The sequence below is a fragment of the Aricia agestis genome, chromosome 19 (assembly GCF_905147365.1).
Source record: "Aricia agestis chromosome 19, ilAriAges1.1, whole genome shotgun sequence".
Taxonomy (NCBI): Eukaryota; Metazoa; Arthropoda; class Insecta; order Lepidoptera; family Lycaenidae; genus Aricia; species Aricia agestis.
This window is the reverse complement of record NC_056424.1, coordinates 4,284,486-4,310,745: the sequence shown is the minus strand read 5'-3', so window position 1 is coordinate 4,310,745 and position 26,260 is coordinate 4,284,486. Positions and strand designations below refer to the sequence as shown.

The window sequence follows — 26,260 nt, the reverse complement described above, 5'->3', positions numbered from 1 at the left end:
GTGAAAGTGCAGCTCTGAAAGACGAAGTTTTTTTTTCACTTTTGTATGGGCAAGGCCCCAGCGTCACGAGTTTCCCCATACAAAAGTGAAAAAAAATTTTCGTCTTTCAGAGCTGCTACTTTCACAGTGAACTCTCTACAAGGAACATGTACACACCCTAAAGTATTATCACTTGTTTGTGTTACACACTGTATAATATAGTCTTGTTACTGAAAAGTAAAACTGGGTTCGATGAAATGTTTTTTTGAAGACGATTGGAATATGAACTTTGCGTTTTAGCTATATAAATATGCATTTTCGCAAATCAATAGGACACAAAATTAAAGATAAATAATTATCGAAATCGTAACGTGAAATGGAAAATCGATAGAAATGAGCATTTAAGTGACGATGATAGTCAGAGCGCATAGTCAAGTGAACATCGCATACCGGCGCACCAAGTATCGACCGATGTAAATATCGAAAAACCTGCATCCCCTCTCTTACACACTTACCATTCTCAAATATAAAATTGTCTTAAAAAACATCTCACTCACGATCTGTACCTTGCATCTAGGTATTTTTTCTATTAAACATTTTTCCAAAAATCTACAATTTTTTTCCACTAAACTTATCCTATACTTGTGCTGATGTTTGGTACCTTAGCATTGTCTGATACAACGAAAAGGAAAAAATATCGCAACCATTTTTGGGCCCGCGTGGTCGAGATATATATTAACTTATATTAATTTATGTGTATACTTAAAAATATTTATATATTCCCTTACCTACTCATATAATTAAACGCATTTTCCATGCAATCATAAGCAGCCGTAGAAATTAGTATTCTCTCAACGTGACTCACATTTCATATAAGAATCGTTCGATTCGTCGCCTGCCCACGTCCCTGCGTCCGCCCACGCCTCGCAAAGCCGATCACGACCGCAAAGTTTGATCACGACCGCAAAGTTTGATCACGACCGCAAAGTTTGATCACGACCGCAACGTTCGTTCGCGATCGCGAGGTCGATCACGGACTAAAAAAACGCGCACAAAAAATATTGACTACAGACAGTGAAGTCGGAAAGATAGTGAAATTGACTAGGGTCACTGGGGGGTGTGTGGGGGTGGGGAAGTGGGGATTCACATCCACTCCTTGTGAACACAGCAGCAGGGATCAGTGGGGGCCGGCCGCTGGCCTCACACCAGCAAACTCGGTGTCAGCCATTCGTCCTCGCTGATCTGAAAATACAATAAAATAACGTTAACATAACTCATAAAGTCATAATGAAATAAAATACCAACATAATACCAACGATATTACTTATAATTAAATGAGACGTTGTCGAAATTAGCTTATTTTATTTATCGTCATAATTTTGCCCTGTACAAAATATTATTGTTGGCATTTGTTGGTGATTGACACTTTATAAATTGAATGCCAATTTGTAAATCGACAGCCATTTAAATATTATAGCAGTGAACGTTGCCTCCATTATTATTCCTACATACGTTTTAGACATTACATTTTGGTGCAATAATTCATAGATTTCTAGTTTCAGGGGCTTTTTTGACTATTAATAGTACTAGCCTTGTTAATTGGTCACATGTTTGACTTTAGCTTCCTTTTTAGTGTAACTTTAATTTTACGTTTGACAGAAAATGTATAAAGTTTACGTTAAACTCATTAAATATTTCTTAGTCCGACGCAAAAAACTAAAAAAACTAGACATTTATTGGTAAAATTATGGACAAATAATGATTTCTTAGGTTTACGCGAGTATCACTCATTATATTACAAGGTTCAAACACTTACGGATTTTGTCGCGGAGCACTTTTATTCATCCCGACGTTTCGGCTACTTTACCGCGGCCGTGATCACGGGTGGACTGAGGTGACAGGCGTCCAATTTATTGAAGTTCTTCAACTACCCGAAGATTCATCAATTTTTGTTTGCGTTCCGATCTACGCAGAACGAACTTACGTTACTTAAGTGCTCCGCGACAGAATCCGTAAGTGTTTGAACCTTGCAATATAATTATGGACAAAGTTTGACACTCACTGGTTGCACCTGGAAGTGCTGGACGGGGTAGTGCAGGACCTGGGGCGGCTGCGACATGGCCGCCACGCCGCCCACGCCGCCCACACCGCCCACGCCGCCGCCCAGCGCCCACGGCAGCTGCACGCCGCCCATGCTGTAAATATAGGCGGAATGTGAAAAAGCGCGCCAAAACTGACGTTAATTTTTTTTGGACCAGTGAAGCGGGCACAGCGCAAGATCGAACAAAATAAAATATTTAAAATAGAATGGAAAAAAATTACAACATAAAATTAACAATTTTTTTTTAAACTCAATGTAAAAAAAGTGATTTCAACAAATTTGACTATAATATGACTAATTAAAAATTAGGCCATAGACGAGTTTAGGCGCTACTACAATATTATAACAAAAACATACGGCAATTTACTGCCTTAATGTGGTGCGTCTTAAAGGGGAATCTTAACCACCGCCACCGGCAACGTACTTGCAACTCTTATGATGTTGCGAGTGTCGATGGGCAACGTAGTTGCTTTTCATCAGGCTCGTTTCATCGTTTGCTCGTTTGTCCCCTAATTTTATAAAATATAAAGAATAAAACGATATCGATCTTAAAATGTAAGATGGGAAACTATGGAATAAAGTTATAGGAACTCCATGCTATGTTTCCATTTTTTTAAATTTGCCATTTAATCAGGTAAAAAGTCACTCACCCCATATACTGCTGCTGGTACCCGGCGAACTGGCCGTACGAGTAGCCCTGAACGCCCTGGACGCCCTGCACCCCCTGGACGCCCTGGAGGAAGCCCCCCACCTGCGGGTACGTGTTGTACCAGTATGACGGGGGGACGCCACTGTACGCGCCGAACGGGCTGTACGCTGTGCTGCCCAGCTGGAAATAAAAAAAAATAACGTTCCATTTTTAAGATTTAAATTTTCTTTAATATTTTGGGGATAGGGGATTTTCGGAAGCGGGCGAACAAATGCATTGAGCCATAGATTTGGGAATACTGAGGAAACAAGGGAGAAGTTAATAATGTGGGAGATGGCAGGCAGAAGTTCATCTTGGATGGTGGTGATCATGCAGCGACTGTCATCTCAACCTACGGCTTTTGATACTATGGACTTGATAGTCTTGTCGATTTCGTCTAAAACAACTGGAGAAAACTGAAAAGGGTCTAAATTAGGACGAGATAATTACTAATAATCTGAAATTTCTTTTTTATTATATTTTTTTTTCTGAAAATTATTATTCTTTGTGCTTTATATGGAAGACAAAATATGGGGGTTAAAATCATCAAGACTAATTATGGAGCTGGGTAGTTCCAGGATTTCTTGCGACTTTCCTACGCCAATAGTTCCAAGGAACTTCCAAATATTAAGAGGGGATAATGAAGTTATGAAGCTACATTTTCGAAGATATGGCGGCGTATCACCAGGGTCGCTGTGTTTCGACAACGCTATTCTAGAATATCAACGATTCACCAAATCTTAATTGCTACTGAATATTATTTTAAACTACCGACAATTATTTGAAACCGGATATGTCATAACATTTTATTCATTATATCTTCCGCTTTTCAATCGGAACAGCGTAAATTTTAAATTATCACATTCTAAAATCAGCGCTGTAAAATCCCATTAGCTTTAGCAAACTTCGAATATAATTGGATTGTAATCATTAGATAATGAATGTTTAATAAAGACCATGAAATTAGCAGCTCTATTGATAATTTATTAATGGATTCGAAATTAAGAAAATTGAGTTCAAAGACGCTTCTCTTTAAGTGGCTATCGTCTTACCCTCCATTATTTATCGTCTAAGATGTCAAAGATATTCAAATTCCCACTTTGTCAATTCATGTCCGAAATTACGATCTTTACAATTTAAATAATTCTTAGTTTAAATTTAAATAATTCTTAGTTTAAATTTAAATAATTCTTAGTTTAAACTTAAATAATTCTTAGTTCATGTCCATGTCAACCGGTGGTAGGCACCTTAGTAACGAAGTTCGGAAATTTTTTGTAAAAAAATTACTCTGAATAAAAACTCTTATTAATTGATTTGTCTCGTTTAAGTCCGAGTTTTACTATCGCGGTTTAGTTGTTAATAGTTCGTTTAAACATCTTTCCTCTTCTGTCATTTATACGAAGAACATCGGCATCATTTTATTTAATCAACGGTTGACTTTTTACAGATGTTGGTGGAAAATATTCTAAAATACACTTAGTCGAAATTATTTTTTAAATGTTCAGCTAGACATAATTTAATTTCTAAATAATATCTGAGTGCTAAAAAGCATCTTTAAATAATTTACTAATGTCCTTAATTTTCGTTATTTTCTTAGTTGACTGATATAGGTCTGCTTTTTAAGTTAGTAAAATTTATTATGAAATATTGAGTACAAGTTAATAATTATTATGATCTTGCTATTGATCAAATAATATTATAAACAAATAAGTAATTTTATCATTGAACAGTTGACAAGCGTAAGCTTAACAAGGATATATTTTGCACCGCACACACATAACACATTCGATAGCATAATAATAAGTAAATATACCTAGTACACACTACACACAACGATAAAAATACGCGTAAAATACGACGCATCTTCAGGTGCAAACATTATATTGTAACGTTACCAAATGAAAACTGTGCCAATGAATTTTTTTAATTGCCCGTTCCTATAGCTCCGGTACCTGTCCAGTGTCCACCTCTGTTGCCTAGCGTATTGTATTTAGGGTTGCTGCCCCTGGCCCTGTTTTTAGTGTTAGCAGCCCCCAATACGTATCTGTCCAGGCCTTCCTTATTGTTGGGGTTCTTAGCCCCAGTACCCAACTGTCTTGCTTGTTTCTGGGGCTTCTGGTCCCAATAATTGCCCGTGTTATGGGGTTCCTAGCCCCAGTACCTACCCGTCCCTGGCCCTGTGCGTTGTTGGAATCTCCAGACTCCTTGCCCCAGGAGCACTTGACTGGTTGACCTTTGACGTCGGTATTACGGACCGCCAACATCGTATGCAAGTTGGTGTCCCCTGCAGATTCTTTGCCCTGCGTGTGATTGGGTTCCTATCCCCGATACCTACCTGTCCCTGGCCCTGCGCGTTGTTGGGGTCCCCGGACTCCTTGCCCCAGGAGCACTTCACGGGCTGACCGTTCACGTCGGTGTTGTGGACAGCCACGATCGCGTGCGTCGCGCTCTCCTTTGTTGAGAACCTGAAAGAAGAATGTATGTTAAATCTTTATAAGAAAAACTAGATGACCCGGCAAATGTTGTTTCGCCATATAAATTATTTCTAGACTCAATATAAAAAGTAGATAAAAACCTATTCTGAGGCCTAACGAATGTAGGTACTGCAAAATTTCATTAAGATCGGTTGAGCCTTTTGTGGAAGCGCATTATTTCTTAATAAGAAAAATAACTTATTAAAAATATATATTTATTATTTACAGACGAAAATATAACCGTGAAAGTCAGAACTGATGTAATGAGATTTGCCGGGAGATGGTTTTGTATCATCTCAGCGAAAAAATAATTTATTTTTATGTCTTTTGAATTATTTGTAAGGCTGAAAAAATGGCTATAGTGGTAACTGGTAGGTTCTACTACGAAACAGGGCGCCTAACCTAACGGTCAGACCACCACAAACCTTTGACATTTTCACCGACAAGCTTTCTATCATTCTCAAGGCAGATTTACATCGTGTCACATTAGTTCACTGCCGTGTCAGCCAAGTCAAGTCAGCACAGTACATTGACGACAGCAACTGACTCAATGTAAATCTGCCTTATGGCAGTGCCAGGTCAGCACTGACACGTCGGTGGACTGACGCCAGTTACTGACTCAACGTAAATCTTCATACCTGATCTACGAATAATAAAAACTAAGGAAGAGTAACCGTGTCAAAAAAGTTGTCCACGAGTCTACAAAATGTGACCTGTAGCTCTACCATGAGTTTAAAGCTATAGTATTTTTCGATACTCGATACCGACTACCGTAAATTTTTAGTATGGAAAATTTTACAGCGCCTCCAGCGGTTGTTTGCGGAACTAAAATCGCCATACTAAATATTCACGTAGTCGGTATCGAGTATCGATAAATACTATAGCTTTAAACTCATGGTAGAGCTACAGACATAATGCATACTTTATGCATGTATTCGGTACACAATTTTGTGTAAATATAGAAGTGATAATTAATTTCGTTGCTATTGCCATAATATTTTAGTGTGAGAAAAGGAACATAATTCAAACCGGTTGAAGAATGGGAGTTACGTTTTCTTAGTTTTTATTATTCGTAGTACCTGATGAAAGCGTATCCCTTGTCCTTGAACACCCGTATCTCCTGTATGGTGCCAAACGGCTGGAAGGTCTTCTGCATGAGGTCCTCGGTCAGGCCCGCGGTCAGCCCGCCGCAGTACACGGTGCAGTTGGTCGGCGAGCTCTGGTTGTACACCTCGTCGAAAGTCAGCGGCTTGGAGTTCACTGCAACGAAGGAAATGTGGGTAGAGATAAATATACAGGCACACTAGCAATGAGACACACACAGCCGCGAGCTGTTGCATTATGTACCTACTTGGCTTTCTTTTGTAAAATTAAGTGAGTGTTTCACAGAAAAAGTGCCAATAAGAACCTGTAAGGCAATATCGGCCCTGGACAGGTTTACGGCGGCAACAATTTGACTCTGACAGTATATACTGCTTAGCAATCGCCATTTCGCTAAAAAGCGCATTCGAGCGCTTTTTGACTATTTTCTTTTTTGGGCTTTTTTTGGCGGAAAAAAGCGCTTGAAAACGTTTGCCGACTTTATAGCGCTGACACCATCCGTCATCTTGACAAGATGACAGCGCTTAATGATCGTCATTTTGCCACGTTATAATGGCGTGTCAAAAGTTTTTTGAACCATAGATTATCTATTCATTAGTGTTGTTATTTGGATAACGTCAAAACTTTAACCAATCAATAACGCCAATGAAAATATAGTACTCTTATCAAAAACCTAAAAACCCTCAGAAACTAATCAAAACAAGTGCCGTTCTAACTTCTAGATAAACAAACAAAAAATATCCCTATTTGATATCGCATACCGGAGAGAAAACTATCAATAATAATTTGAGGATGAAATGAAAAAGATTCCGACGTGGCGGCCAATCACGCAGTAAAGGGACACGAGGGCGAAGGGCAAAGGGAAATTCCGACAGATATTGGAGCGATTCCCGAGTCCCGACAAAAATGCAACTTTATGAAACGCGAAGGTGAACTGACGCAATCTTAGAATATACATTAGCAAGCTATAATGTATACTCTATGGACGTGATGGTGTACAAATCCACAAAAAATTACGTATTGAGTTGTGAATGCAGCTGTTATATTACAATTAACAAAAAATTCAACTTCTATCCCCTTTCTCTTCGCGAATGTAAATCAATTATCAAGACCTGGCTCTTGACATTAAACTATTGTGAGACAGAAGATCTTTTTAACTAATGTAATAATATACTTAATATAAATATTGGCTGTGTGTAGGTAGTAGGTACTTAAATTCATATCATAATGTATTTTGTGTACTTAATAGTATTACTTATTTTTTGAACATCTATATTTATTTATTTATAAATGTATTAAAATATATAAATCCTATATTTATTATATACTTACTTATTTTAGTGATATGTTTTAACTTCTTTAATTTTATGTTTAAAAAGAATTTTGAAAATCGGATCACAAACGGCTGAGTTATCGTTGAACATACAAAAAAAAAAGATACATACAGCCGAACGTATTACCTCCTCCTTTTTGGAAGTCGGTAAAAATTGGGAGAAGCCGCTGACTCCTGAGATATGGGCGTTAGCCTAGTTTGGGTGTCAGAGTCTTAATAGTATTGTTGTATCGATTAAGTCAATTTAGGATTTATTATTATTATTATATTATTCTATTATTCTTTAGATGATTTAGAACAAGACTGTATTCAAAATTCATTATCAAATTATATATAAAATTCTCGTGTCACAATGTTTACTGCTTTTAACCAAATTTTATATGCATATTCAGTGGGTCTGAGAATCGGCTACTGGGTACTTTTTATATTGATAAGTGCACTTGTTGAATAAATAATAGGAAATTAGTACAACTCGAGACTGACGGCGACTATTGTTTGTGCAACGCGGGAATTTGCCATGGTGACATACTTATTTAGTCACTTCAATAAATTAATAATACGGGCGAAATACCTTACATGGCAAAGAAACGTTTGCTGGGACAGCTTGTTTAACTGTAATTAATTAATGAAGATTTGACATACCTCATGCGTTATCTGTGAAACTCTTAATTAAATTGAAGTTTAATCATCATTATTGTCTCCGCAGCGGTAACTGACAACTCACTAAAATATCAATATTTACGCTTGTTGCTCCTCGTCTGCTGTTAAAAATTAACTTGTCAGACAGCGGGGTGTTTTTACATTACACAGTGTTTTGTCCCAGAAATAGTTGATTAGTAGATTTAGACAAGTTCAGAAAAAGGCACTATTCTAAAGAATACAGAGTAAGAATTATTTGATACTTTTTAGTACATATTATTATTGTTTTCACCTTGGAAGTTGGTTAAATAAATAAAAAAAATTAAGTGTAAATTCGTATTGTGTTATTAATAATAAACAATAAGTAATTTAACCTACCTACTAGTTAATAAAGCAATAGGTACCTACCATTTAAAGTACCTTTTTGAAGGTGACATTACAAGTATCAAAGTTCTTAATCCAATAAGCAACGAATCTAAGGAATCGGAATGCATCTGTTTCTTTCAATAAATCAGTAACAGTGAGATACACAGACACTGTTTCGCATTATTATTATTTACTAGCTGTCCCGGCAAACGTTTTGCCATAAAATGATTTTCCCTGTTTTCCTGTTTTTCTCTTGAAGTTTTTTTCTGTTTTTTTTTCTATAGACCTCACGGACCCTGAGACCTTTCCAACGAAAGTAAAACCGTGGAAATCGGTTCGTGCGTTCTGGAGTTATAGCGTCAGGAAGGAAAACCCGACTTATTTTTATATATTAGACTAGCTGTCGCGGCTAACGTTGTTTTGCCATAAAATGATTTTCCCTGTTTTCCTGATTTTCTCTTGAAGTTTTTTCAGATTTTTTTTTCTATAGACCTCGCGGAGCCGAACTCAAATTTACGAAATTAAGCCGTTGACATTAATTAATTATTGTTCTATATTTCTTCTATACAGGGTGTAACAAAAATAAGTGATAATACTTTAGTGTGTGTACGTATTCCTTGTAGAGAGCTCACTGTGAAAGTAGCAGCACTGAAAGACCAAACATTTTTTTCACTTTTGTATGGGGAAACTCGTGACGCTCGGGCCCTTGCCCATACAAAAGTGAAAAAAAAAATTGTCTTTCAGAGCTGCTACTTTCACAGTGTACTCTCTACAAGGAACACGTACACACCCTAAAGTATTATCACTTATTTTTGTTACACACTGTATTTACACAAAATTGTGTACCGAGTACATGCATAAAGTATGCATCATGTATTCAGGTCACATTTTGCAGACTCGTGGACAATTTTTTGACGCAGTTAGGTACTCTCTCTTACGGCCGTTCCCAACATTTGATCTATCTCTGGTTTTGCCCTACTAGAGATAGGAATAGCTCACAATTGACATAAAATTATGTCTAATGTGAGCTATTCCTATCTCTAGTAGGGCCAAACCAGAGATAGATCAAATATTGGGAACGGCCGTTAGTTTTTATTATTCGTAGATAAATACTAATCTTATTGCAGTTAAAAGCATAAACATCTAAATTTTGCTTTTTAAATAACTAAAAACTTTACTTTTACTAGACTTTTTGACACTTTTACTAGACTTCCACGAACATTTCAAGGCTATAATATTAATATACAAGGAATAAAATATAAACCAAATCCGATAGGCCGTTCTCGAGTTGAAGCGAGACTAACTTTAAAATTATTTTTTATTTGATAGAAGATTCTCCGACAAACAAACAAAGCTCAAACCTTTTTAATTGTTTTCGCCTTTAATAGAGGTTAAACCGTAGAACTGACAGGCGATTACCGTGTAGTTAAATATTAACGGGATCTCAGTCTATAATAACTGGGATTATGGCGCACTCGAGAATTGACTTTGTTAATAAAGAAGCGAGGGCTTATAGCATAGACTTTGTTGAGAGCCATCATCACAATATCACTATGCAACAATTTTTTTTTATTTCTCTGAGTTCACAGTACCTATGTATATTTTGCCACCTTAAAACCTTGTGAAATCAATAGGGAATGTTATTATTCGAATATATTCGAACATTTCTTTAAAAAACATTCTAAAATAACATTTCCTACAAATCTATACTTAATTTTATAAATTTGAAAGTGTGTCTGTCTGTTACCTCTTCACGATTAAACCGCTGAACCGATTTTGCTTAAAGGCGAAGCCATACGAGGGTAATTTTGTGTGTCGTGACTCGTGAGTCGCAGAATTTCAAATCATGACTCACAAAATTACGCTCGTGTGAATCAAACAGCACTTTTGTATGAAACTGCATGCAGCAGAATTTCTGCAAGCCGAAATTCTGCGACTCAACTCACAAATTACGCTCGTTTGGCTTCACCCCATTTTTCACCCCACTTTTTATCTCGGAGAAATGTACGCGGTTACCTCGGGTCAATGCGGGTGTCATCTAGTATCCAAATAAAATTGTACTCTCATCTAGTTTAAAATCGCTTTCTGCGAGTACTGACATTGGCCTAGCGACCTATGCCACCATATGCTTTGTAGTGGCGTAAAGTGGAACCTGTAGCCTATGTCATAAAGTGGCATTTTATTTTAATTTTTGTGGATCGCGGTAACTCTCGGCAAAGATCAGAACGGTAGCTTTAGGGCCGCGCTACACCGGAATAGCAGCGGCGAGGCGAGCACTTTCAATGTCATATTATGATTTTAAATTTTATCTTCAGTATTGTAATTCATTGTATCGCTTGAGAAGTCTACGGCCGCCCGTGGCCGCTCGTGGACGCTCGTGGCCGGCGGCGTGGCTTGCGGATCAAGCGATGCCACGTATTACAATAATGAAGATAAAGTTTAAAATCATATTATGACACTGAAAGTGCTCGCCTCGCCGCTGCCATTCCGGTGTGGCGCGGCCCTTAAGGTGCCGGTTGGCAGCGGACGACATGAAGCAACCGCAGACGACGTGTCGTAGCGACATTATTGGTTTGTCTGTATTTCTATGAAATAGCCTGCGCAGCTAGCGACACGAAGCTAGCGACATATTCATAGAAATACATAGAAATGACGTGTCGCGTCTTGCCGTCATTTTTTGAATTAAAAAAAAAAACAAACGACAAATACGCCCATAATACGTTATTAGTTTAACCTAGCCTACAAAATAATGTTCGTACAAGATTGTTCTCTTCCCACCATAATGAGGAATTAATACGATTTAGCGCAATGTGCTTCAAAATTTGATATTTTAGAGACACTTAAGAGGAAAATATATTTTTAATTACGCACGTTATTCTCCCTTTGTTACGCATAATTTAAATGAAAATAAGCCCACGGTACGTTAACTTTCAGTTTTATTCAGGGATTTATATAGAGTGGTTAATACGGATACGAATTGTTGGGCCCGAACAAAAGATTTTATCGGTTGTTGAGGAAATCTTGTTAGCGATTTTATTTATTCGATTTTATCGAATACGTGAGCCTGTTTTCGATGAGCTTGCGTTTTTATGACTGATGAATTTGCAGTATTTTAATTAGATGGGAAAAATAGATTGCATTAAAATGCATTGCAATCGTAACTGGACTTTGTGTATCATCCCACAAAAAATAACGTATTGAGTTATGAATGCAGTAGAAAAAGAAATGCATTCATAACTTTAAAAAGAATCTCGGAATCGGCTCCAACGATTTTCATGAAATTTAGTATATAGAGGGTTTCGGGGGCGATAAGTCGATCTAGCTAGGAATCATTTTTAGAAAATGTCATTTTATTTGTGTTTTATCGAATACCGAGCAAAGCTCGGTCGTATAGCTAGTAAAATACTTAACAGAGAGTAACTGTATTCTACTATTCATGTGAAACCGTGCAATTTCAGGATTTCGTTCAGGGATGAAAGTATCTTAAATGCCTTTTCCGAGACAGAAAGTATCTCTATACCGTATTTTATCAAAATCAGTTCATCGGTTTAGGAGTGTGTTACCTCTACCAAACAGATAGACAATAGACATACTTTCGCATTTTTATAGTATTAGTAATTAGTATGGACTATGAGTATTATAAATTCGATAAAAGAATTTACAATAGTGGTAGAAGTTATTTAGGTAAGAAATGTGTAAAAAAAAAAGATTTTTTTAAAATATTTTTGATATAATATCGGTACCTAAATACTGTAACTAATTTGGGTTGTAACATACTAAAATGCAACGTACAACCGAGTCACATAATATGTTGGCAGTATATTATAAGCTGGAGATTTATATGTCGTATTTATGAGGAGAACCGGGCTATTAAGTTACTTTATAAGACCGTAAATAATGTTTACACGACAGTAAGTTTGTTGTAAATTGTGTGAAGCGTCCAGTTTGGGACGTTTTTGTGTTAATATGTTACATGGCTGGACCGTTCGAGTTTTGTTACTGTTTTGTCATGTGGGAATACTGTTCGTCATTGTGTGTTCTAAAGTGACACGAAATTCCGAATACGGAAAACGATATTGGAAATTGAATATGGGAAATGTGTGTGTGCGATAGAGGGGATAATAAGGTTGGTCAATCTTATTATCCCCTCTATACAGTGTGTAACAAAAATAAGTGATAATACTTTGGAGTGTGTACGTATTCCTTGTAGAGAGTTCACTGTCAAAGTAGCAGCTCTGAAAAACGTTTTTTTTTTCACTTTTGTATGGGCAAGGGCCCGAGCGTCACGAGTTTCCCCATACAAAAGTGAAAAATTTTTTTGGTCTTTCAGCGCTGCTACTTTTACAGTGAACTCTCTACAAGGAACACGTACACACCCTAAAGTATTTTCACTTATTTTTGTTACATCCTGTATATTATGTCCTTGTAAACCTTCAATTATTTGATACAGACATACATTATATGACATAAAATGTTATTTTAAAACGATTACGCTGATCCTAATATTAAAGTAACGATTAATATAACAAATTAATCTTTCACAAAAAGATGCTATACTAAATAATTGTATAAATAAGTAAGTATTTATTTTCAACTTAAATTACAATAATTGAGTAGAACACAATACACAATATAGTCAGGTCTAGTAAACTCACGCCTGTATGGTGACTACGCTCTTCCATCGCTAGTATTACAAGACTTTTCAACTATTATAATAGAGACTTACATATTAAATTACAAAATAAAAGTGAAAGAAAAAACAAAAACTGCATAATAATTTACAAACTAAGTACATAATAATAATTATAATTTACTCGATGTAAATAATATTATGTCCCCTACCTCACTATTTTACCTCCAAGGGTCAAATTATACTAGCACAGAGTCGAAGCGCATCGAAGCGAATTATTAAAACTGAACATAACAAATTCAACCTTAATTCCAAAGCGTTAACGCACTTTATTACTTCTGAGAATCTAAAAAGGCGCGCGCATCCGCGCGAATTCTCGTCGATGCGCCCGACCAACGCTGATTGGCTTGACAGAAGTAATATATGCGTTACGCTCTGAACTTAAGGTTGAATTTTCTGTGTTTTTTTTTTTTTTTGTTTGTTTTTTTTTTTTTTTTTTTTTGAAATAAGGGGGCAAACGAGCAAACGGGTCACCTGATGGAAAGCAACTTCCGTCGCCCATGGACACTTACAGCATCAGAAGAGCTGCAAGTGCGTTGCCAGCCTTTAAGAGGGAATAGGGTAATAGCGGAGGGCAGGGAAGGGAAGGGATTAGGGGAGGGTAGGGAAGGGAAGGGAAAAGGGGAGAGTAGAGAAGGGAATAGGATAGGGGATTGGGCCTCCGGTAAACTCACTCACTCGGCGAAACACAGTGCAAGCGCTGTTTCACGCCGGTTTTCTGTGAGAACGTGGTATTTCTCCGGTCGAGCCGGCCCATTCGTGCCGAAGCATGGCTCTCCCACGTATATTGTTGTTTGTTGTGTTTTTGGAAATTCGCTTCGCTTAGCTTCGACTCTGCGCTATTATAAATTGACCCTAACTCATACGTCTTATAGTTGTTTCTTTTTATCGTCGGAATTCAAACCACCATAAAATTTAATAAAATGTCAACTGAAAATGAACCCTACGGTTTTGTACCGATGTTATAATATCCGCTGGCACGACGTCGCTTCCGCTAGGTAATTGCACAGCGTACCTAATTACGCCGATTGCCAGCTAATATTTAGGTAACTGAGGGTAGTTTGAGAAAAATACAGCTATTTGTGCACTGAAAAATGCTCCAATGTCTTTGAAGTGAGAAAATTCAACGTTGAATTACTGTTAACTGTTAAGCAATAATTGGTTTTGTTGTATTAAGCATTTGTGTCCTAGCCCACAATTTTTTTTGTTGGATTTTGAATGCAGTTTTGTTCTAAATCATCTAAAAAACATAACTGCATTCATAACTCAATACTTAATTTTTTGTGGGTTAGTACACGAATGCTTAACAGCGTCTATTTTGTCGTCTGTAATTTCTATACTAATAAACGTCATATAAGCTTTGAATAGTTATACAGTGTTTTGTTCCTGTCACACAAGTGACATTTTTAATTGGATTGAAGAAGACAAAACACTGTATAACTATTCAAAGCTTATACAGCGTTTATTAGTAAGGAGGAATATATTTTACTTCATGATAAATGAGGAAGCATGTTTGTATGTTTGTTACCTCTTCACACTTAAACTACTTTTGATGGTAATAAGATGAAAATCTTAAATTATATATTAAATAAGTAACCATAGTATAAAAGTATTAAATATAATATATCCGTTGTCTGGTACTTAGCACGGGGCCAGACGTGACGTGGTGTGAATCGTCCATAGATATTATTATTATTATACTATAACTCTCTTATCGCAGTCAGGTAAAACCAAATAGAAGCTTATAGTCTAATTTAGGTCAATTTCGGTTTCAGCTCATATAGCCCCAATATCCCTGCAGCTCGATGGCAAATAGAACATCTAACAAACTAAATACAATTATTTGGGAATCGGGGCCCCAGCTAACCGGAGTATATAGGACAATTCCAGCTCATACGTACTCGTATATCAGGAGTTCCCAAACTTATTTTGTCTACTGCCTACACTTTGAGAAAAAATTATGTCTTAGCGCCCCCAATGTTTAAAATTAAAATGCGTCGATGAAATGAAATTACAAATCACCCCCCAAGCCTTATAACGCCCCGTTTTTTTGGGGTCGCACATCGCCCCTTTAGACTTTTAGCGGCCACAAGGGGGCGTTATCGCCCACTTTGGGAAAGGCTGTCGTGTACGAATGTGATTATGTCTATCTATACTCTGTTCGACACCCTTATAAATAAAAATAATATATTTGCGAGTGTCCATGGGCGAAGCTTTCCATCAGAGGACCCGTTTGCCCCCTTATTTTATAAAGCAAATTTACACATCAACAAAACTAAGTAGATAATTATTTAGGGTGTGTATGTGTCGCTTGTATAGAGTTTACTGTGAAAGTAGCTGGGCTGAAAGATTTACCGTTTTTATTTGTACGGGCAAAATCGTGACGTTGTACAAAAAAATGCTCTTTCAGCGCTACGCGCTACTTTTAAAGTAAACTCTATAGGAGACCCATGTACACCCTAAAGTATCCTCACTTTTTTAATGAAATAAGGGGGCAAACGAGCAAACGGGTCACCTATCAGGAAAGCAACTTCCGTCGCCCATGGACACTCGCAGCATCAGAAGAGCTGCAGCTGCGTTTCCGGCCTTTTAAGAGGGAATAGGGTAATGAAGAGGCTACCCTCTTAGAATAGGGATCGGAAGGGAAGGGAATAGAGGAGGGTAGGGAAGGGAATAGGGTAGGTTAGGTAGGTAGGGTAGAGGATTGGGCCTCCGGTAAACTCACTCACTCGGCGAAACACAGCGCAAGTGCTGTTTCACGCCGGTTTTCTATGAGAACGTGGTATTTCTCCGGTCGAGCCGGCTCATTCGTGCCGAATCATGGCTCTCCCACTATATAGTATTGTGGCGTACCCACAATTCGCCTAACAATCCTGCATCGCGCTATCGAAGTTTCGGAGAACGGCAAGATATATCCAACATCTGAAATGACGTCAGTGGGCTTCGGCCTGACCGAGCATGCTATCTCGCTCGGTCGGAAGATCTTCCTTTTCGGCCGCCACTAACAACGTTAAAGTATACTTGTATTATGAAACTAAACATTGGCTATATAACAAACATCTGTATCGTCAAAACATCGCGACAGTAACAATAACAACGATATCTTATCTCACCGACCGGTTTTTGTTACCCTTCGCACCGCTTTACGATAATATTTTTATACCGAACCTTTCGTATGAATAATATAACAAAGGGAGGTAGGTTCCTATCGAAATCTCCGATGCATATATGTATACGACATTTATGTAATAGCTATTTGACGGAGCTTTGCTCGGTATTCGATAAAACACGATTAAAATGACATTTTCTAAAAATGATTTCTAGCTAGATCGATTTATCGCCCCCGAAACCCCCCATATACTAAATTTCATGAAAATCGTTGGAGCCGATTCCGAGATTCCAATTATATATATTATATATACAAGAATTGCTCGTTTAAAGATATTGTAATATTTTATGATTATAGTTTATGTTATGGAATGTCGATGCAAATTTTTGAAGTTAATCCTTCGATCGTGGATTCTTGGAAATTTATTGTTATTCTATTGTCTCGCTCACCGGTGAGCTTATGGGGCTTGATGGGTTAAAACTTCTCTAATAATTAATCATGTCTATAGATGCTATGGCGTTGCGCCGAAGTTCGCTTATCGCGTGGGAACCGTACTTTTTTCGTCGATTAAAATATCCTTTGTCCTTTCCCGGGACTCAAAGTATCTCAATGTCAAATATTTCAGCAAAATCGATTCAGCGATTAAAGCGTGATAAGGTAACAGACAGACAGATACTTTTGTATTTAATATATTAGTATGGAAGCATGGACTATAGGAAGTACCATAAAAACAACCGGTGGCCGGTAGAAGTGAAAACGAAACAGAAGAGGCCAGCATACACTTTTCCCGGTTGAAAGAGATACCCCACATTACTTATATTATATATAACTGTCTCTCCGTCTTACGAATTTTCGATAAGGTAAATATGTCTTTTTTGAAAAGAAGGTCCTTATCGCGCGTTCGGCGTAAAGGAGGCTAGACAGAATGATATTTGACCTCGACACTTTTTTATTAGTACCTGCATATTTTTATTAATTTTTTGAGTGTATATGTATACAGGTTTTTTGAACATAAGAAATAACTTCGTTCCATTCGGGTGTCACTTGACACCTCTCAAGTTTTTTTTATCCCCGGGGTCTGGGGAGGACCACCGAGGTATGTGGGACTCCCCGGGGCGAACGGAAGACGCACCCGGGACTACCCACTAAAACCCCAACGGTGTTCCTGCTCCTGAAGGTCTACGGAAGGGACTACGGAAACGCGTGATACACGACCGCATCCAAGGTAATGTGACCTGTAGCTCTACCATGAGTTTAAAGCTATAGTATTTATCGATACTCGATACCGACTACGTAAATATTTAGTATGGCGATTTTAGTTCCGCAAGTAACCGCTAGAGGCGCCGTAAAATTTACCATACTAAAATTTTACAGTAGTCGGTATCGAGTATCGAAAAATACTATAGCTTTAAACTCATGGTAGAGCTACTGACCCATCCCAATAATTGCACATCAATAAGAGGTTTCTACTTTAAAATTCCTTAAGTAGTCAGTAAAAAACTCCTGAAAATGTTTTGCTTTAATGACTTTTGTTTTCAATGTCCGGTTTAGATAATATCTCCATTTATAAGCTATCAGCGACTTACGTATGGTTCAAAGTTGTTAAGCCTCTGACAAGGCTTTATTCCCAGGACATAAGGGTCATATCTGAGTGGACTATTAAGAAAACCCTTTTGATCGTTTACTATCTTTATCAGTTTCTTAACAAAATTATGTTTTACTGAAGTGCGGAGAAATTCATACATTTATTTATATGTTCTGTTTATGCAACGAAAAAGAAATAACAATATATTCCGCCGGTTCTTTTCGCCGGGTTAGTTACCGAACCGCACATAGTTTCGACGTATAGTTTTTTTTTTGTATATAACTCACTACGAAAAGCGACTTTAGTAAGGTATAAATAACACATAAAGTTAGAAAAACAGTCTTCTCTCGACAGAAGCGAAAACAAACATTTTCGTCGCGAGGTAGAAAGAAGGACTATATAACTTTCTCTACTACGCCGCAACAGTTTATTCTCTTCGTCTTACGAATTTTCGATGAGGTCAAGTGACCTGACATCTGACGCGAGTTGATCATTTTTACCCACCCCAAAATAATGCACATCGTCGCTAAAACTTTTCATTTCAGAAAGCGTTTTTAATAACTCAGTTCGAGAATATCTAACAACTGTATGGACACACCCCGCGTGTTTTTCGCCTAATTAAAATAGGAGTAGCGACCCTTTCCCCCTAGGGGACCACTGACATGAAAACTGAGGCAATAATAGCCCATCCTCCCCCCCAACAGAAGCTAACATGCCTTCGCTAATTACGATAGCGAAGTTCGAAAACAAATCGCGGTAAAGCTTTGGCAACGTGGCAGTTTATCAACGTATACAATTATAATTCCCATACACATACATCGATACGTGGGGGAGCCATGCTTCAGCACGAATGGGCCGGCTCGACCGGATAAATACCACGTTCTCACAGAAAACCGGCGTGAAACAGCGCTTGCGCTGTGTTTCGCCGAGTGAGTGAGTTTACCGGAGGCCCAATCCCCTAACCCCTACCCTATTCCCTTCCCTACCCTCAACTATTTCCTTCCCTTCCCTTCCCTACCCGGGGAATTTTATTACCCTATTCCCTCTTAAAAGGTCGGCAACGCACTTGCAGCTCTTCTGATGCTGCGAGTGTCCATGGGCGACGGAAGTTGCTTTCCATCAGGTGACCCGTTTGCTCGTTTGCCCCCTTATTTCATAAAAAAAAAAAACACGCACACAAACACCGTGCCGACGTCTGCCAAACTGAAACGACTTCAGACGATGGCACCACTAATCCACAGCCCTATTAACACGACAGGCATTAAAAAAAAGTCTCTACTCGTGACCGTTTGTCCATCATAGCCCATCGGCCTTGAGCTAAGCCCGCATAACGATACAAAGCCTATTTACACCACCAGACCGAGAAGAGCCGTCAGAACAAACGAAATACACAATGAATTGGAATAGATAGCGAAGTGGTGGAGCAGGGGACTTAAATCATTCCTCTGTGAATATCTAATGAGCCGCTTTTATCGCGAGTAAGCGATTCTGTTGTTCCCAAACTTTTGTCCCCGATTTAAATTAACTGCGGCCGAGCGCAAACTTTGAGAAGTTCGGAAAAACTCCAATCGACCGCCTTATTTTTTTCGTTTTTAATTAAACGCGGAAATTCAAAAGTGGAATGACGTTTCGCCGCGGATTTAAATAAAGTTAGATTTAATAAAGTTATATTATCTGAATTTTTATTTTACTCTCGTTTGGGGTGCTTCCGGGCATATATTTTTCTATGTCCCTATACATAAAATATGATGTCATAAAGGAATACATTTACACACATTATTTATCAAAATCATAAAAAAACTAAGGTTTAAATGCCTAATCTAGGATCAAAACTAAAAAAGTCCATACTAATATTAAAAATGTGCAACTCTTCACGCCCAAACCACTGAACCGATATTGCTGATATTTGGTATGGAGATGCTCTGAGTCCCGGGAAAGGACGTACAATACTTTTGATCCCGTAAAATGTACGGTTCCCGCGCGATAAACGACTTTTGGCGCAACGGAGTTGCGGGCTTCATCTATATATACTAATATTATAATTGGGAAGAGCTTGTTTGTTTTGTTTGTTTGAACGTGCTAATCTCAGGAACTACTGGTCCGATTTAAAAAAATATTTTAGTGTTAGATAGCCCATTTATCGAGGAAGGCTATAGGCTATATTTTATCACGTTAATGCTAATAAGAGCGAAGAAATAGAGGAAAGTGTGAAAAAAACGGGATAAATTATCTGAAATGGCTTATTTGAACGCGCTAATCTCAGCAAGTACTGGTCCGATTTGAAAAATTCTTTCAGTTTTAGATAGCCCATTTATTGAGAAAGGCTATAAGCTATATTTTATCACGCTAAGACAAATGGGAGCGAAGAAATAAAGGAGAATGTGGAAAAAATGGGGGAAATTATTTGAAAGGGCTTATTTGAACGCGCTAATCTCAGGAACCACTAGACCGATTTGAAAAATTCTTTCGGTGTTAAATAGCTCATTTATCGAGAAAGGCTATATCTTATCACGCTGAGACTAATAAGAGCTAAGAAATAGAGGAAAATGTGGAAAAAAAACGGGGGAAATCATTTGAAAGGGCTTATCTCACGAACTACTGGAGCAATTTTTCTGTTATTTGGCACAGATAAGAAAAAGACCACGTGAAGGATCAAAGGCTATTTTTTGTGGACTAATTATATTTCGCGTGGTCACAACATCACGCGTAAAGTTAAACGGCTGGACCCATTTTGCTGAAATTTGGTATAAAGATACTTTGAGTCCCGAAAAAGAACATAGGATACATTTTGTCCCGGAAAAATGTATGGTTACTGCACAATATTTAATATATTTTGATGAAATTTGGCATGGAGTTTGGAGATACTTTGAATCTGGGACAAGGAATATTTTTTGTCCCGAAAAAATGTGCGGTTACCACACAATATACTTTTCTGATTTGCGTGTAAACGACTCAATCGATGTACGGAAACAACTATAAACTAAAGTCCACGCGGACGAAGTCGCGGGCAACAGCTACTTTACTATAAAAATCCATCAACTAACTCTTAGGGGTGGGTTTACTACTATAACTGCCACATTAACTATAACTTTAACTACAATGTAAAATGTCAAATCTTTGGTTAAAATCAAAAATTGATGCCATATTTAACCATAAACATAGAGCTCGATAAGGCTTTAAATTAACGCGGCGAAAAAATGAACTAACGCTGTCATCATACAAAAACGCCATTTTTGACAGTTCTCCTTTACCAGCAGCGCCCTCGCCCACGTTCATTTAAAGCCTTGTCGGACCAGCAACAGACATCTGTCAAATTCTATGGTCAAAGTTAAGGTAGCTTTAACTTTAACCATAACTTTGACCATAACTGTAATTATAACCACGCCTCTGGTGCAACCAGGGTGGGTTGCACCAGAGGCGTTATAATATAAAAATAATGTCAACATTAACTTTTGCGACAGTAAGTTTCATTTAAAACCGATACCATTTTGTAGTAATTGAGCTGATTAGATCACTTTCAAATTCGATTACACCGATCACAAGTTACTGAGCGACAGGGGACTAAGGCTGGGGACTGAGGCTGGGGACTGAGGCTGGGGGCTGACAGGGGACTGTCGCGGACGCGGTGCTCCCCAGACGTAGCATTTTATTCAATAAAAGAGTCTTTCATATCTTATACACTTCAAAAAGAAAGTTTATTTTGATACTGGATGCTTTGAAAGACGTGAACAAGATATTCTTAAGGGAACTGTACATTTTATGGCGATGAGAGTAGTGATATGTCCTCTGTCGTGGTGAAATCCGTAGATAGCAGAGAGTATTGACTTAAAAAACTCTTTGAAGTTGGTTTAGTTGTACGTTGTTTTGGGGGTACTATTTACAAAAACCTATAAATAATCATTGGTTACCTATACATTTCAATATTTTATGGCATTTCTTAATGATTTTTATAAAAAGTACAAGTCTTTTTACTTAAATATTATGTGCAAATGTGATGATCGAGTTTGTAGATTTAGCGTGGTAGCATAGCAAGCAAAAGTACATTCACATTAACAAACTACATTTAAAAAAGTTTTAAAGCACTACTAGGATATGTATTATAATATATTGTCTTTTGTAACATTGGGAAAATGCCGGAGTATACTATTGTACGTACTAGATGACGCCCGCAACTCCGTTGCGTCAAAATTTGTTTATCGCGCGGTAACCGTACACTCTCCCGGCATAAAGACTATCCTATGTCCTTTCCCGTGACTCAAAGTAACTCCATAGTCCATACCCAGCAAAACGTGAAGAACAATTACAGACAGGCAGAAAGACATACACACTTTCGCATATTTATAATTTATAATATTTATAAATATAGTAGTACAGTAGGCTACGAAACTTTTTCAGCAAAAGTCTAGGTTCAGCCTACAGGCCAGGTGAGCTGTCGAAGGACACGCGATCGATATCCAGGTGAAGCACATCAATATTAAATGTGCAGTGCAGCCGGGATGGTGCTGACGGCGCGATGGATTTTATTCTACAAAAGATATGAGTACTATCTATCCGCGGCTTTACCTTATGTCATGTGCACGCTATAAGCCTGTATTGATCCATCAGTCAATCAGCTTTGCTTGTATATTACTATAGTGATGTAGTCTGTCAAGAAAGTGAAGAAATTAAAAAGTGGCAACATCGTTGTGTCATCCCCTTTTTCTTGGATTGATTTGAAAGAGATGACATTACGATGTTGCCACTTTTTAATTTCTTCACTTTCTTGACAGACTATATTTAGTTATTTTGAAACACTTATACAAAAGAAAGGTAGCATACTAAATATAACATTTGAAAATACGAAAGTTTCTTTCGCATTTCATTGACGTTATAATATATAGTGCCACACTAAAATATTTATCATGTTTAATCTTAAAACTAATCTATAGTATATAATCTATAATAAATAAAAAAAAACAATATTTTCAAAATAATGATTTTTATGAAAAAAAGGTTATTTTTATTGATTTTGTCTAACTTGTAATTCATCAAGTTTTATCAATATATATAAAATCAGTAGGAGTGCTACGGCATAGCACTGTCGTAGCATTGTGCTACGGCGTAGCACTGTTGTAGCTCCGTGCTACGGCATAGCACTGTCGTAGCTGCGTGCTACGGCATAGCACGTCCGTAGCTTCGTGCTACGACGTAGCACTGTCGTAGCCTCGTGCTACGGCGTACCACTATCGTAACTTCGTATTACGGCGTAGCACCGTCGTAGCTTCGTGCTACGGCGTAGCACAGTTGTAGCTTCGTATTACGGCGTAGCACTGTCGTAGCATCGTGCTACGGCGTAGCACTGTTGTAGCTCCGTGCTACGGCATAGCACTGTCGTAGCTGCGTGCTACGGCATAGCACGTCCGTAGCTTCGTGCTACGACGTAGCACTGTCGTAGCCTCGTGCTACGGCGTACCACTATCGTAACTTCGTATTACGGCGTAGCACCGTCGTAGCTTCGTGCTACGGCGTAGCACAGTTGTAGCTTCGTATTACGGCGTAGCACTGTCGTAGCATCGTGCTACGGCGTAGCACTGTTGTAGCTCCGTGCTACGGTGTAGCACGGTCGTAGCCTCGTGCTACGGCATAGCACGTCCGTAGCTTCGTGCTACGACGTAGCACTGTCGTAGCCCCGTGCTACGGCGTAGCACTATCGTAACTTCGTATTACGGCGTAGCACCGTCGTAGCTTCGTGCTACGGCGTAGCACAGTTGTAGCTTCGTATTACGGCGTAGCACTGTCGTAGCATCGTGCTACAGTGTAGCACTTCCGTAGCTGCGTGCTACGGCGTAGGTTAGCACGACCGTAGCTTCGTGCTACGGCGTAGCACTGTTGTAGCTTTGCGCTATGTAATTGCTACGCTTACTCGCGAGAGTCGTATATTTTTCGTAACCACCGTTTTATGTCATTTGCCGTTTCTTCAAATATGCCGGTTCGTAACCAGCATGAAAATGTAACAGACAGACCAACTTTCGCTTTTAATAGTAAGCAATGTTTCGTTCAAGATAAATGTAAACTCACGTTCATTCTTCGGCGCGGGCGGTTTTCTGGTGGCCCAGTTGGTGCGGATCGACCGCGAGCCCAGCCACTGCCCGTTCATTGCCGTGATCGCCGACTCCGCTTCCTGGTGATAAAAAGTGGGCATTAAAAAAACAACCTGTCATGAAGAACAATCTGTCAAACGACGGTTTTGCTGGGAATGTGAAAGAGTGCTGTTGTGTTTTTTTATTATTTTCCTAAAATTTTAATTGGTAAATTAATTGGTAGAATATTAACCATTAGATATGACTTTGGACATGACGATATGTTAAAACGTTGATGAAAATTATTATGAAAAAACTGACTACCCTTGTATGTGGCAAAGTACACCCTCGGTGTCAGTGCCAAAAACAAACACCAACAGTCAAACAACTGTCAAGGACCTGAGACATGACGTTTAAGGTGAGACCGCACTAGGCGGAAATACACTACACTTATATTTTTTTATCCGACGGCGTATGAGGAGGGTTCAGTTTTTCAGGAGTATGTATGTACGATATAAGTAAAATTGTTTCACATGCGCTCTAATAAGGTTAACCTGTAACTTTATTCTGGAAATTTATTATTTTTTATGAATTATTCTGAACGCCTTGATGGATTTTAGCTTAAGAGGTGTAGATTTGTGTTTACTGTGAGAGTAAAACTGGGTCAAACTAAAATGCTATCTGGTTTTCAGTATTTTCTAAATTACCTTTTAAACGACGTGTGATTACATAGTATTTTTCCCTTTGATAGAAAACGGATCAAACAAAGAACGAACCTTTTTTTCTATAAAAAAAGGCGAACGAGCAAACGGGTCACCTGATGGAAAACAACTACCCATGGGCACTCGCAATATTATAGCTGCAGGTGCGTTGCCGGCCTTAAATGCATTACAATATTAAAATAATTATACACTTTACGTATATAAAATTATTCACGTACAACACACATTATAAACCTATACAAAAGGCAATTGGGTTGTAGTATCGTGAATACCAATCGTTTCGGACTGGCTGATTGAAAATTAATAACAGATTAAATAATTAGATGCGCCTCGCATGCGACATGACATTGTTGTATAATGAATTGCTTTTTAATTATTTTATCGACAATGTCATAATATATTCTGATTTATCTGTAGTGGGTTCAGTGATTTCAGCGGGGGAATGTAACAAACGGGTAGTATGGATTTTTATTTGTGGCACTTCTTGTGGTTCAGACTATAGATCTGCATCTTGCTCCTATCTTTGTCACTAAAATAAACTTATTAAACAATAATAACAAAGAGGAAACGGTAAAAAGACTAGAATATGTCCCAAGCTACGTCCACACTGTGCCTTTTTTTGTTCATCAGGGGCATGCGTTATAGCGCAGTCAACAGCGCACGTGCCCGCAACGCATGCGCTCTGACCGTATCCAACACTTTCGCTTGGTTATTTTTTTCTGGAATTTCTTATGACCAAATAAGTGGCATGTATATTCCACCCAGTAAAATGTTCTCGTCGCACATGTTACAATAATCTGACAGACACTGCAACTGAACAAAAATGACAATGTAGGCGTTGCGTTCGTTGACGCATACAATTATTGAATGCGCCAAAACGGAAGTTGAATGATAGAAGATGACGAAAATTGAAGACGAAAGTGCATAGTGTGGACATAGCTAATATTATAACATTACTAGATGACGCCCGCAACTCCATTGCGCGAAAATTCGTTTATCGCGCGGGAACCGTACATTTTTCGGAGATAAAAAGTATCCTATGTCCTTTCCCGGGACTCAAAGTATCTCCATGCCGAATTTCAGCAAAATCGGTTCAGCGGTTAAAGCGTGAAGAGCTAACAGACATACATACATTTTCGCATTTATAATATTAGTGTGGATGCACATGGCCTTTTGCCATTTCACTGCTGCTTTCAATAAGGACGAAAAAAAAAGAATTTGACATATCTATATCCATCTCTTTCTGTAATAATAAGCTTCTATGCGATTCGCGTTACCATAATTGTCGTAGAAACTTAATAAATAATTTTTAATACGAGCATTCGTACTCATTATAGGGCATAGACAATGTAATAAAGGAGAAATTACTGGTTGTTGACTTCGCGTGGAAGTATGCCTATTGCATATTAATTAT

At 38.2% G+C, this 26,260-nt stretch overlaps 1 protein-coding gene across 2 annotated transcripts in view; it reads right to left on the bottom strand.

Moving 5' to 3' along the window:
• Nucleotides 1-156: 156 nt before the first annotated feature.
• Nucleotides 157-26,260, bottom strand: part of LOC121736504 (nucleolysin TIA-1) — a 163,180-nt gene continuing 137,076 nt past the window's right edge. For both annotated transcript variants that reach the window (XM_042127733.1, XM_042127734.1), the window contains 6 exons: nucleotides 24,123-24,225; nucleotides 6,322-6,502; nucleotides 5,104-5,233; nucleotides 2,731-2,909; nucleotides 2,042-2,174; nucleotides 157-1,221 (listed from right to left, as the gene is read on the bottom strand). In XM_042127733.1, the coding sequence (XP_041983667.1) occupies nucleotides 1,180-1,221; nucleotides 2,042-2,174; nucleotides 2,731-2,909; nucleotides 5,104-5,233; nucleotides 6,322-6,502; nucleotides 24,123-24,225 (768 nt within the window). In that variant the 3' untranslated portion in view covers nucleotides 157-1,179. The remainder of the gene's footprint in view (nucleotides 1,222-2,041; nucleotides 2,175-2,730; nucleotides 2,910-5,103; nucleotides 5,234-6,321; nucleotides 6,503-24,122; nucleotides 24,226-26,260) is intronic.